This window comes from Dipteris shenzhenensis, chromosome 12, assembly GCF_047967505.1.
Source record: "Dipteris shenzhenensis isolate YYH24624 ecotype China chromosome 12, Dip_SZ_1.0, whole genome shotgun sequence".
NCBI classification, from domain to species: domain Eukaryota; kingdom Viridiplantae; phylum Streptophyta; class Polypodiopsida; order Gleicheniales; family Dipteridaceae; genus Dipteris; species Dipteris shenzhenensis.
Genome location: NC_141607.1, coordinates 6,499,629 through 6,513,417, shown reverse-complemented (window position 1 = coordinate 6,513,417; position 13,789 = coordinate 6,499,629). Strand labels below are relative to the sequence as shown.

Here is a 13,789-nt window from a genome sequence, read left to right as displayed (position 1 = left end):
TCGGACCATTGGTCCAAGACTTCTGTTGAGCAATGCTTGCCTCTCTAGCGGTGGCAAGTTCGTCCTTTAATATTTGGCATTCCCTTGTAAGCTCTTCAATGCTGAAAGTGCGTGTTGCCAAAGATTGTTACATGACTTCAAGCTTTTCCTGGCAATCCTGAAGCTCTTCTTTTTTTTGGATTTGAGTGAGTCAAGCTTGGGCAAGTTCCTCTACTTGTTGAGCATGTACCGAGGTCAAGTGGTCATAGGAGATCTGTAGGATTGTCGTAGCTTGTAGTGCTGCTGTCAGCTGTATTTGGCTCTAGTGGAGGTTGGAAGTCACGTCTCGCAATATCTTAAGCTTGGAGAGCTTAATTCAGGCGCACTTCTTCAATCTCTTTCTCATCTATTTGCGCCCGAAGTGGAGTGACCTCTAAGGCGATTCCATAAAATCGGTCTTGGATGTTTGCTATAGTCTGTCTTTCCAATTCTTGGGCATGCTCCTGCTTGGCCAGTTTTGACATTTGAAGCATTTGGTTGGCTTGATGATGGAGGATGATAGACGGTGATGAGGATTAGCGAAACTGTTGTACAAGCCAAGCAGACTAAAGCAAGTTGCAACATTTCACAACCAAGTACCACCATAGGGATGAAAAGGGAAGTATTCCCTATGGCAGCCGGGGCGAGGATTAGCGAAATTGTTGTACAAGCCAAGCAGACTAAAGCAAGTCGCAACATTTCACAACCAACTACCACCATAGGGATGAAAAGGAAAGTATCCCCTATGGCAGCCGGGGCTTGGTGAGTAGAAGGAGAAAGCAAGGAAAGACGCATTATGTTGGGGGAGAATCATAGGCATGACAAGTCATAGATTCAGCTAGCAAGACCTTCACTCAGGTTAAAATCAGGTGTATTATGTGTTTTCGTTGCTAAAAAGTTTAAGAATGCACCTGATAATATCTTGTGGAGACACGTAGCAACGAGACACTCAAACCTTGCCGGTATGGAAGCAATATGAAAGGACAAGTGGTTTCTTGTTTGTTCTATACTGGACAACTTTTCATTTGCTTGTTCTTCCGCCTTGCTCACCGAATCTTTGCTATGTCAAGATCACACGCACATGCGTCATTCTGTGCGGCCTATTTGTTGTGCCTTCTTCCTCCACCAGGCAGAGGGAAAATAATCAAATTTGGGCAGTGAAATGTGAAACCAAGGAAGGTGAGAATCTGGTGGGCAGAGTGCAATGGAAAACAGGTTTGCGTGGCAAGGTCTTTGCATGAGTTTTCACTTTGCCCAAACATGGTTTTTTTTTTTGTTGAGGGAGAACAGTTTGTCCGGATGGGGTGAAAAAGGGCTTATTCCAGCATTGTTTCTTGACATAAATCAAGTGCGAGACTGATAGGTACCACCAACTCTACAACATTAGACTTTCTTTGTTTTGAGATTACGGTAGGCCGATTTCCTCATATTAATAAAAGGAAGAATGGAAGGAAAAGCGATGCAGAATAATGAACTTGTCCCATTTCCTCCATTGCCTCAAGGAGAGGAGAAGTAAGTCCACCCAAGAACAAGGTAATGCGTTTACACCTTTAGTCCAACATCCTATGCACATCGATTATGATCCAAATACAAAGAGAAGAGAGGAAGATTAGATGGCTGATAATAAGCTGGTTAATCAAGGTTTCCAAAGGGAGGATTCACAGAGTTTATCACACTAGTGGAAGGCCGTGTAGATAGAGATGCACAAAAGGCTATCTTCAGATGACTATATAGGTCCAGTGTTCTAAATTGAAAGCGAAATGACGCTAAAATCTGTAGGACGACGTCTTAGATGATGTTGCATGACCCCTCCCAGCTGTCAGGAGGAGATCGATCGCCAGCCGCTTATCTGGAACGGTCAGGTCAGAGATGCCGAGGGCCTTCAGTTGGGGGAGAGATCACATATCAGGTGGGACGGCTGGATGAGGGGGCCAGCCCGATCCCTTCGTGTTTGGAGGGATACGTACAGACATCTGGAGATGACTGATCTTGCATACGCAGTTGGAGGTGCACGTGGAGCCCAGGCGAGACGCACGGAGATCGACGGTGCGATCCCAGCTGCTTGGTTGGTTCCACCTGAGCATCAGATCCTCATGCCTGGTGACACTCGTTGGCTGGGACAGTTCACCCCCCGTGGCATTCCACTGGTGATCGCAGGACGTTTGGATGACTCTTCTATCTCCTTCTTCGCGGTTTCTGGGGATGGACGACTCAGGAGAGAGGGTGCGCTCATCGACCCCCTACTCCCGTGGCAGAGGGTTCGGGTCATAGGCCTCTTGGGGAAGGTCTGGCGTACCGACCCTAGCATCGAGCAGGACCAGGTGCAGCTTTGGCGTCTTTGGCTCTGGGAGGGGCGGGCCTTGTCAGAGCTTGAGTGGGACCCAGGAGAGTGGTGGTGGCCAGAGATTGTGACAGGACAGGGGCCGACCTCCTTCTTCGCCTACAGTACGACTCTGGGCAGGCGAGTTCTCGGGAGGATGCAGAGCCGCCCCCCCACCCAGCGACCCAGCTGGTACGCACAGGGTATTTCCAGGTTCTTTTTGCAGGCATTCTGGAAGGCCTTGTGGGAGAGCTGGCGGCCGCGGAAGATCTCATACTTCCTGTGGCTTCTTGCCCACAAAGGTCTTCCAGTGGGGAGCTGGTTGAGGCAGATAGGCCAGGACGGTTGCTGCCAGATTTGCCATGCGGATGAGGAGACACCAAAACACTGCCTGTGGAGCTGCACTCGCGCCCAGGAAGTGTGGAGGTGGACTTTTGGGATTCTTACTCGCGCAGCACCAGAGCTAGGATTGATCACTTGGGGCGCGTTCTGCTGGTGCAGCACCGCACCTGGTCTTCATCACTTATTCGAGGCATGCCAGCAGGACCCCACTTTCCTTATTACACAGGGGACGTGGGGACCGCTCGAGGGCATCCCACAGCACCTAGCAGAGGCTGATACAGGAGTCCGGGAGAGGCAGCCAGTCTGGGAGATTATTAGCAGCATCACAGGGTGGCACATCTGGACCTCGCGCTGCTGCGCGCAGATCCTAGGTGGCACCTCCTTATCGACTGCCCAGATCATGGCGGAGATTTGGAGTGAGATTATTCATACTCTCAGAGGCCAGTGGGACCAGATTCAGGGAGACTCCCGGGCCGGTCAGGCGAAGCGGAGACGCTTCCTCCGGGCTTGGGACACACAGGGCCTCTTCTTCGCGCAGACTACGCAGGGCCTTCGGTGGCATTACTCACCACCCCGATGGCTGTTCATTCATACTCGTCTTATCCCTCCATGAGAGGATGGTTTATTTTGCTACCTTTTAGGGCTGCGTCCGATTTGTGAACGCAGCCCGTAAGCTATAAGCTGACCTCTTGTATCTTGTTCTCGAAGTAATATAATTAGCACTGTTTTTTCGGCAAAAAAAAAATAGATGATGTTGCATGAAGAACCATGGTAACCGGCATGAGACTCATATAAAGCACATAAACCGGACCCTTTGTCCCATATAGATGCTCCCCATGTCATAATACAAGAATCAGATGTAAGAGAACAATCTAAAAACACTGGTCCCAACCGCCATGGTAATGTGACAGCTCCATTGTTCTCTCGATCTTTGAGCCTCATGCGAGGCGCTGTTGTACGAGTATCAGGATCCCATATGCCTTGTATGTAGACGGGAGCCTCGTAGAGATCTTCTACAGATTTGGTTGTCATTTGTAGAGTGGTGTGGCATCTCCTTCACATCTGGGAGCAGCCCTATGTGGTATTAGTGATTTTAATCATACTATCACTCGTACCAGGAGACGTGAGATTCTTAGACGGGAGATGGGCCTCCGTCGGCAGTTAGCAACCCTACATAGGGAAGAATAGAAAAGGCCTACGGAGGCTTGGATTCAAGAGCGCCTTGGTACAACAAGGGCTTATTAATCAGTTTTTCTAGATCAGAGACCAGAGTATGCCTTTCGTGCATGGGAGTCCTTTTGGATTCACATGCGAGGAAGAGTCAATAAACAATTGAGACATGGTAGAGAAATGTTTCTGAGCTTATTGACTCGAACGGGGTTTTGCAGATAGATCTTGATGTTGTCTTGCATATAACTAAAAAAATTTATACGTGTCTTCTAGTAGCAGATCCAGACACACCTACTAGAGATGATGCTAGGCACAAAGCTGGGTAGCGTACTCTTGCCTTGGTGAAACCCACATGAGAGTCTCACTTGATGCACCACTCATCAATTTGGAATTCAAGACTGCGCTTTTTGCCCTTCACAAGGGCAGATGCTCGGGTCTAGATGAGTTGAGACCTTCCTTTTTTATTGGTTTTTTGGACATGAATGGGGACCATGTTACCTCAGCCTTGTAGGGCAGTTGGGACTCTATTAATACGCCTAATTCTCTTACAAAGGATCTCATTCATCTTATTCCAAAGGAGTTTCATTACTTTGTTGGGAACCTTTTGTAAGATTCTGGCCAAAGCTTTCAGTTTGCCTTTGCAGCCTATTTTTCTAGATCTTATTCATGATACGTAGATTGGCTTCGTGCATAACAGAGGCATTTTTTATAATATATTCTATTTTAAGAGGCGACATGCAGAGCGGCCAGCGCCTTGGCATTCTACTCCTAGATTTTGAGAAAGCATATGAAAGAGTAGATTGGGGTTTTTTGGAGGGTAGCCTTCTATGTTTTGGATTCTCGGATGCATGGATCAAAGGGGCTTCCTCTTTGCATAGATTAGCCCACAGCTAGGTGCTTATCCAAGGAGAAAGGGGAAAGAGGTTTCAGATTTATCGATTAGTTCGCCAGGGATGTCCTCTTGCTCCCTTCTTGTATTTATTTGTGGCTGAGGCAATGAGCATAGAAGCTTGAGGGTGAGTGGTCAAATAGCAAAAGAAAGAGATAAGGGTTATCCTAGACCTCTATGAAACTTTCATTGACTATATCTGAATGTAGTCCACAAAATATTGGGTACTCATGTGATGACATGAGTACCCAATATTCTTTAAATTAGTATGCTAATCGACGGGATTAGAGGGAGGAACATTTGTTCAAACCGCTCTAAAATTGGAGTCATATTGAGCAAGATAGGGAGGAAAACGGTTGCATTAAGTTATAGTCATTGCCTAGGGGTATTTAAGGGATTAGAATAATTGAAGTGATGGGAAAGGGGTCAAAGAACCTTAGAAACTCTAGTACCTTAAGTCTAAGGATTAACCTAGGCCCTAGGGAGAATTGAAAGGGCACATCTAATGAGGTGCAACCACTTGTGTGGTCACATCCCATCTTCCACCCCTTCTATTTGGAAGGATAATCCACTCTCAAGAGTCATATCAAACAAGACAGCACATAGGATATGTCCTACGCTCATAGTTAGTCAACCTAAGAGTAGGAAATCATAGGAAAGGGAAAGAAATACCCGATGTAGAGGTCATGGTGGCGCTACTGCAGCTTGAATGCGGTAGGAGGGCCTATAAAACAGCCATAGACTCTTAGTTTCTCAACAAATTGAGTGGAACTCAGGAATTTGAGGAGAACTAGAGAGTCTGGTTTATTACAAAGACGACTAGGAGGTTCTCAAGAGTTCCATGCACTAGCGAAGCTCCTAGGGGTAAGTGCCTAGGGAAAAGGAAGGGGTTAGTAGTTTAGAAAAGAACCCAAAGGGGCTTCATTACTTCAATGCATGGAGGAAGGGACTAAGTTAGCGGCTAAACTTAGAAAGAAACTTTGTAGGGACTTTGGAGCATGAGCCTCACTCGGGAAAGTGATGTACACATGTTTTTCCGATAGAGTCAGCCAAGCTGGGTTAAAAAAAACAGTTGTGATGTGAGATTTGTGCAGTTCGCTGGCAGGTCATAGCATCTTGAACGCCTGTGGGATTCTTTTCTTGAGTGAACAAGCTCCATTGCTACAGTGAAAAAGTCGTGTTTACCTACTAGGAATAGTTTGTTTGTCTTAAACTGGTTTATACAGACAGTGACAAATAGGGATTTAACTCTGAATCTTCTACAAATATCATTTCTCGTATGCAGGTAGACTTGTGCTTTGACCAGCTTGTGTTCAAATTGACTGAACATATATTTGCCCATTATAAAAGTTGTGCTGCAAGGTATTCCTTCTTTGTCAGAATGCATTGTGTATTAATCAGTCGTACTGCATGCAATCTTTCTGGTTCTTACTGTGATTTGGCTGCTCATGCAGTAAGATGCTGGATCCTACATTTTTGGCTGCCTGTGAAAACTGTGATAGATTCATCGTTCCTCCAAAGCAATATGCTGCACTCTTCAGAATGAGAATTGTGAAGGTTTGTACTTGTTGTAGAGAACGTACTTCGTTTGTGAAAATATCATCATAAAACATTGGATTTGAAGGTGTCATTGCTTTCGATCTGTCTGGATTGGAAGCTGTCAGTGTCTGCAGGCCTATTAATTTTGTGGTTCAGTATGTAGGTTGAAAAAGTGACGTAATATGCTCGTCTATATGTGCAGCTTCTGGGGCGATCTATAGACTTGACTTTTCTAATTGGACAAAGAATGAACAAGATTTTCAGGGAGAACCTGGACTTTCTTTTCGAGCGCTTTGAGTCACATGATATCTGTTCCATTGTGGTATGTACTTACAGACAAATTTAGTGGTTTGCAATGCTTGCTAAATGTGGAAAGTTTACTGTCTTGGTAATGCTTCACATACTGTCTTGTCTGTGGTTTTTCCCATGGACATCAGCAGAAGCTCTGTAACATACCTGGTGGCTCAAAGTGTTCCTCATCAATCTGCTCTGCAGATCGTGCCTGATGCAAACTCTGAATAATTTATCTAGGAGTTTCAATCTCGTATAATGAACATTAAACGGGTTATGCTTAATGTGCTGATTCAGTGCTTGTTGAATCCATGAACCACAGGAACTTCAGCAGCTGATAGAGGTGTTGAGACTGAGTCATCAACTTTTGTGCAACTATTTGAGCTTGGACCCTTTCAAGGTGATGCTGGGAGAGATGACAGAAAGTATTTCACTCATATCCTTTTCTGGTCGAATGGCTTCCCAGGTAGCCTTCTCTTCCCAGGCAGCCTTTTCTGTTTTTATCAAAGCTTAAAAGATTTGAATAATGTAAATGTCATTTGAATCTTATTCTTCCGGCTCCATCGTAGATTTTATGTCACCACGGCAGTGTCACATATTGTCGACCCCTCTTGGACTTGACATCCCCGCCAACTTCTAGATGGTCTCCATAGTGCCGCCAGCCCCTATCCTCTTCAAGAGCTCAAAGAGTTCCATGTTTCGGTATCGTTATGATTATGTATTTTCTTTCGTATTCAGCATGGGCCCTGTTGATTTTCGATTAGAGGCTCCACCCCTCAGCTTATTGTATCAAGTTCTTTTAGTGTCATAGACCCTTCTAAACTTTCTTTGTGGTATGGAGAGAGGAGCATGCACAACACATGTGGATCTGAGTCCAGCTTCTAGATGCACTACCGATCTTGATTGCACAGATACATCATCCTATGCGCATGAGGTGACTAGAGAGGAACACAACGCATATGAGATGATACATGATGACATCACCGAGTTCTCTAGGCAAGGAGATATCCTCCTCCTTGGTGATTTCAAAGCAACCATAGGGGCCAGATAGGCGGGCTTGCTAGATTTTGCATTCGACTTCCTCATAGTACCGGAGCCAAATCTAGCGGAAGTGGGGATAGTGAGACCCTCAGCAAATGCCCCATATGTGGCACCGTATGAGCGACATCTAGTTGGGTTGGGGCTGTCCATGACTTGATTATATATAACGGCATCCAGAGATGGACATCATCTGGCGGGATCACTTGTTTTGCACGTGGTCGAGCAATAAGCATAGTGGATTATCCGATGGGTACCCTAACCTTTGTACCACGGATACACGGCTTCATTGTGCCCCCTTCCCCCTTCCCCACTGCTTGTTGACTACTCATACTTGGCTTTTAGCATCTTGACTACCACGCCAACGATAGAGAGCCCCTCCCACACCCACCCGTGTCTAGATCCACCTTGACCAGTCTATGTGAGCCACTTGACCCGTGAGCTCCCGGATCCACTTGAAGATGATGTAGATCTCACCCATGCCCTTGACACCCTGGTTTCAATGGTACATCCTCGTTGCTAGTTCCTTCCCTATGACCTAGTCCATATCACATGCCTCATTGGGGAAGATGCCTCAGAGCTCTTCGTATGATGACGAGTGCAGAGAGTTGAGATCTCACCTTATACATGAGCCGAGCCTTGGGCCATTTGAAAACACACGAGGCACAACAGATTTCACAACAATTAACACGTTGTAATAGGCAGGCCTTCCTCACACACACGATGGAGGAGATGATCCGGGTTTGAGGGGGAGATCCTACCATTGGGTGGGGGATTCGATCTGAGGGGTAGCTGCCTATTCCCATCACAGATCTAGATGAATGGCACACATATGCAAGCTCACTTTATGACATCCGGATGCAAGCCACATGATATGTCCACCATGCCTAGGCCTACTACATGTCATTTGTTTACTACACATAACATACATGCCACACTCTATCGGCTCCATAACCGGAGAGCTCATGATCATGAGGGACTACAAACTGTGCATTTCGCACATGGGCAGGAGGTCCAAGCTCCGATTTTGGCGCATATATTCAACCATGCCGTATTCCATGGCTTCCCACGTACTTGGAGCGCCACCACCATTGTACCAATCACAAGGTAGGATACCCCACGGACACTTGGAACTACCGCACTCTTATGATTGGCCACACTTTGGACAAGATGTATGGGTCGGTATTAGACAGGGAGATCAGCAGTCACACTGACTCACATGGGTAGCGGGCTCTAGGGCAGGTAGCTTTTCGGAGACAACACTCCACCCTAAACCACATCTTCATTCTGAGGGCTATTGAGGCATCAAAAGGTCTACGCTTGCTTTGTAGACATCCTTGATAGTGTCCCACGATCCCGTATGATCAGGATGATGTAGGAAATAGAAATTCCAAAGGTTAATGTGGGTCCATCAGAGGGAGAGTTCGTGTCCAAGAGGCCCATCAGATTGGGTTGAGAGTACCATTAGAGTGGAGCAGGGATGCCCTCTCTCACCGATTCTCTTAGAGCTCTACATTGACGAGATCACATCCTTTATTGACCGCCTTATATGCGGATGACATAGTCCTTATGTCGTCTTCAACAGAGGGGTTGTAGAGGCATCTGGAGGCCTTGGAGGTATTTTGTAGGGAGAGAGACCTGACAAGCAATCCTAGGAAGACCAAGATTATAATCTTCAACACACCTGACGCACTGTGCTGCACCGACATTAGCTTCAGCGAGTGGAGATATTACAGCCTTACACGTACTTGTGGGCAGTCTTCCCAAGGTCAGTTTTTAGTATGGTTCATGCAAGTCAGAGCACGAGACCCACGTGGACAAGGAGCTTTGGCTTGACTAGAGAGACAATGCTTTCAGATGCACATTTAGGATTTGCCGACGAAGAGCTGGCTTTTCGATATCCTAGTAAGGCGAGCGACAATTCGCTGAAAGAGTGGAGGAGATTTGAGCCGGCTACAGGTGATTATGGGATCCAAGATGATTCAGAGCAAATTCTCATTTTCCCATCGGATAGTAGAGACAGAGTTCTCCAAGTTGATGCCATTTTCTAGGCGTGACATTCCTCCACAGAGTTTGGGCCTTACCCCACTGGAGACTACCGAGGCTAGCACTAGAGTCATCTAGGTGATTAGTAAAAAGGGGGTTGATATAGTATGGTATGCATGCGTATCTACGGTATCCAGATAGACCGGCTCCCCCTTTCAGTACAGTACAGATGCACCTCCCAAGTTGATCCCTCGAGATGCGACTAACTGTATCATATGGGTAGATCTTCTCCAACTCCGTGCATCTCGGACCTTGGGGGGGACCAAGAGTTTCCCACCAAGATCTAGTTTTATCATGATGACTTCTTGAGAGTATCGGAAGATGGACTCATCATCAGACCCAAGTATCTCGAGGATAGAGTCGTCTCACATCATTGAGAATTGTTATTGGACAGATGCGGGTCTTGTTCCATCAGATGGGGATTGAGGCAAGTAGAGAGTGCAGGGGATCTGCAGGCTATGCACGATAGGTAGGTCCAGACAGAATAGCATTACGTGTATGGCCAGCCTATTATGAGATTCGGGGATGATACCACTGCCTCTTTTAGGAGGGGCACTGTTTCTATCCGCTTTCACGACTTCTTGAGTTCCATGACTAGGTTTGCATTAGGCTCTATTTGATTGAGATGTGATGACACAAGGAGATGCTATTGCGACAAATCAGATAGCAACAAGGGGTAACCGCGCCGCAAGATGCCTAGGTAGACCGAGCATAGTAGCATTTGACTCGGATCTAGGACAGTGGGGTGGAGGAGGTGGAGCTAGCTGACATGAGGACGGAGTTGATTAGTGGAGAGAGACGACACCGCATTCCCATGCGAGGGACACAGACTCCACACATGGAATGGAGTGTGACTAGAGCTCGCATGATCGAGGTGTGATCTATCTCTGCCCTTCTTTGAGGTGACCGCCATAGATGAGGCATTACTCTTGACATAGCCCATCGTATACAAAGGTGGAGGAGACCATGTCCTCTTCCCATAGCAAATGATAGCTTGAACAGATGCAGATTAGAGATATCTTCACAGTCACCGGAGAACCGCCACGGTGCTGGGTTTCGGCTTCGGAGTTTAGTTTTTCAGTTTGAGTTTCGTTTTGATTGAGCCTTTCAGCTCTTTAGCTTAGCGTCATAGTTACCACATACATCCGTTTCTGGCTTGGAAACGGAAACGTCGAAACATAAACGAGGTCTCTTCCAGAAACGCCGTTTCATAATCACTAATTTTTTTTGTTGTTTTTTTTTTGGGTGGGTGTGGCCCTCTTTTTGAATACACTATTTTTTGCCCTCTTTTGATTAGCCACTTAGCTCGTGAGCACCCAGATCTACATGGAGATGACGCATACCTCTTGCCAGCACCGTAGTTCTAGAAACAACCGTTTTTGGCCTGGAAACGGAAACGTTTTATGACTCACGTGTGGGTAGGGTGCTTTGGCTCGACTAGAGAGAGAGTTCTTCGAGGCACGTTTTCGGGATCCGCCAACGAAGGGCTTCCTTTTCAACACCATAGTCATAGTTAGCTGGAACATCGTTCCCTAGTTACCTTGGTAGGCGACGATGCAATGGGGTGTTTTTTTCTAGCGGTGATGTTACCTTGAATCAAGCCCGTAATCTTTATTTTTTAGATATGGGGAGGGCTATTGCATCTTTTAGCCACACCGCCAACTTATGAAGCCTTGAGAACCAAGATTTTAGAAGGGGAAAGGCATAGCATAGAGCAGACTTTGAAGCTTGTGAAAGAGGAATGGAAGACATTTGTTAGTCGATTGATAACTCAGAGGGTGGGAAGACAGTGGCAGAGAGAGGCAGATTTGTGGAGTGAAGCAATTGATGAGGTGGGGGCTGAACATGAGGAGAATTCCAATAGGGCAGCAGGTTGGATTCTGGAGGCATGATATCCCAAACTCAATTTTAGTGCTTGCATGGCACATTGTTTAAATAACTTGCTGAACGAGATACGGAAGCTTGCTTGAGTACATCCAATAATTGATTTTGCAAATGATATCATTGGTAGAGCAAATTTTCCAAATATGGCCTCAAGGCACCATTCATACAAAGTTGCTAGAGCATTGGTCAGACCCAATGACATTACTCTAATCGATAATGCCCATACGAAATGATGTCTTAGGACATCCTCTTCTCTTGTTCGCACTTGGTGATATCTCGATGATAAATCAATTTTAGTAAAAAAATTTGTCCCGTGGAATTCACCAATGCGATGCATAGAATACTTAATTTTTTATTAAATTTTTATTTAAAGCTTGGTAATCTATGCATGAATGCATAGTAGCATCCTTTTTCTTTACAAGTAATACAGGTGAAGATCCTGGGCGCCAACTCCCTTTAGCAAGAAAACTCATCAAAATCTTGAGTATGACCTGAATTTAAAAATATGCCATGAGTAGAAATTATTCAAATTAACATGGTTTTGTTCTATACTAAAAGAGCTTCAAATATGTCTTTACACCTTGAAATTTGGGTAATACATGAAAAAATTACATTAATTTGAAAGGAGATGGGTTTTCATATTTTAGTGTATTTTTTGTTTTACCTCTCCTCATCCACCCCCCCTCCCCCCCCCCCTTGGGCCTCACATATTATGAAAAATATGTACAAATCTTAAAATATTGCATATTTTTCAAGGTATATACCTTATATTTTGTGGGTGGGGGGACATGAAATTTTTATATTTTTCCCTTGCATATTTGAAATTTTTGTAAGAAAATCCATGCATATTATATATGGACCTTGTCTCCCCATACCCAGCATTTTGGACGAGGGTAGTAACTTATTACATATTGAGTTGGCGCCTCAAGGTGAAGACCAAGGCAAAGATACTTGGTTGAATTTGTCCCTTTCTAAGATATTCAGTTAATTGTCTTTCGACCTCATGTTCTTCTGCTTGACTAAGTCTATCTGGGGTTTTATAAACATGGATAGATCTAAGAAGTATATCTATCTTTCGATTTACTTCTCTCTTAGGGCGTAAATGGTCACACAAATCAGATGAAAAAAAATATTTAAATTTAACCATGAAATGGTCATAAGAAGATTTATGCTTTTTAACATCATTTAGAAAAACTTTAGTTCTTTCAAATGCAAAAGAAATAAAAGCATCCACAAAAGTAACTTCACATATATATACTTCGCATTCTTGTCGGTGTAGAAGTCGTTCCAATTCCATTGAAAAAATAAGTGGAGAATTAGGTACATCGTGTTCTTCTTGAATCGAAAAAAGCTATGCCCAAGACTATATAACTATTCTCGACCAAGAACAATATCTCTTCTGTCGAGCTACATAATTTGGAAATCGAAGGCACCCTAATAACCTTGAATGTCCACCTTTACACCATGTATCATGGTGCTCCAAACCTTTTTGTCACTACCCTTTGCCAAAGAGACACATATTTATGAGCACTTTGACTCTTAGGAAACTCAAGTTCTCCCCTAATAAATAGTTTAAGAAATTATGCATGGCAATATCATCGACTATAATTCTTAGTTTTCGCCCCTTCATGTTTTCATGCATCTTCATTAAATCATTAGGACTAAAAGGCTGCCACATTGCCGATGATACGCAACACATGTGGGTGATATCCTCATGATAAGTCTCTATCTCAGTGTACTTTTCAGTATCTTTAAGTGGTACCTGCACCATGTGTACTTGTCTTTATGGAGGTTTATTTGGGGATTTAGTCCTTGCCTGTTTGTTTCTAGGGCAGTTCCAAGCAGCATGATCTTTGCCTAAACATTTAAAGAAAAGATTTTCCTTTGGACTACTTTTTGATTAGCTTTCTTCTTTAGTGCTAGCCTTCATCATGGCTGAGTTTTCCCTTCACCTCTGGAGTGCCGACAGAAACTCAGTATGAAGACTTTGTATAAATGGATGCTCAAGTATGTGTGGGTGTGTGGATTTGTATGTGTGAGAGCATACTTTTATACTATGGTCTACAACCACTGTTGGGTGCTAATGACGTCAGTGGGGATGTTATAGTAGCTAGTCCCTGCTATGCGTGATGGAGTTTATGGTTTTCAATCTTACGAGTGACTCTTGTGAGATTGAAACTGCACTATGTTGATCCAAATGAGTGATTTGCCCCCTTCATGTAGATAACTCGGCTAGGATAGAGGAGGTACCT

The 13,789-nt window shown here is 44.8% G+C and overlaps 1 protein-coding gene across 2 annotated transcripts in view; it reads left to right on the top strand.

The window, feature by feature from the left end:
• Nucleotides 1-13,789, top strand: part of PIR121 (transcription activator) — a 312,434-nt gene that overhangs the window by 214,643 nt on the left and 84,002 nt on the right. For both annotated transcript variants that reach the window (XM_087382159.1, XM_087382158.1), the window contains exons 19-22: nucleotides 6,025-6,101; nucleotides 6,194-6,296; nucleotides 6,481-6,600; nucleotides 6,892-7,035. In XM_087382159.1, coding sequence (XP_087238285.1) covers nucleotides 6,025-6,101; nucleotides 6,194-6,296; nucleotides 6,481-6,600; nucleotides 6,892-7,035 — 444 coding nt within the window. The remainder of the gene's footprint in view (nucleotides 1-6,024; nucleotides 6,102-6,193; nucleotides 6,297-6,480; nucleotides 6,601-6,891; nucleotides 7,036-13,789) is intronic.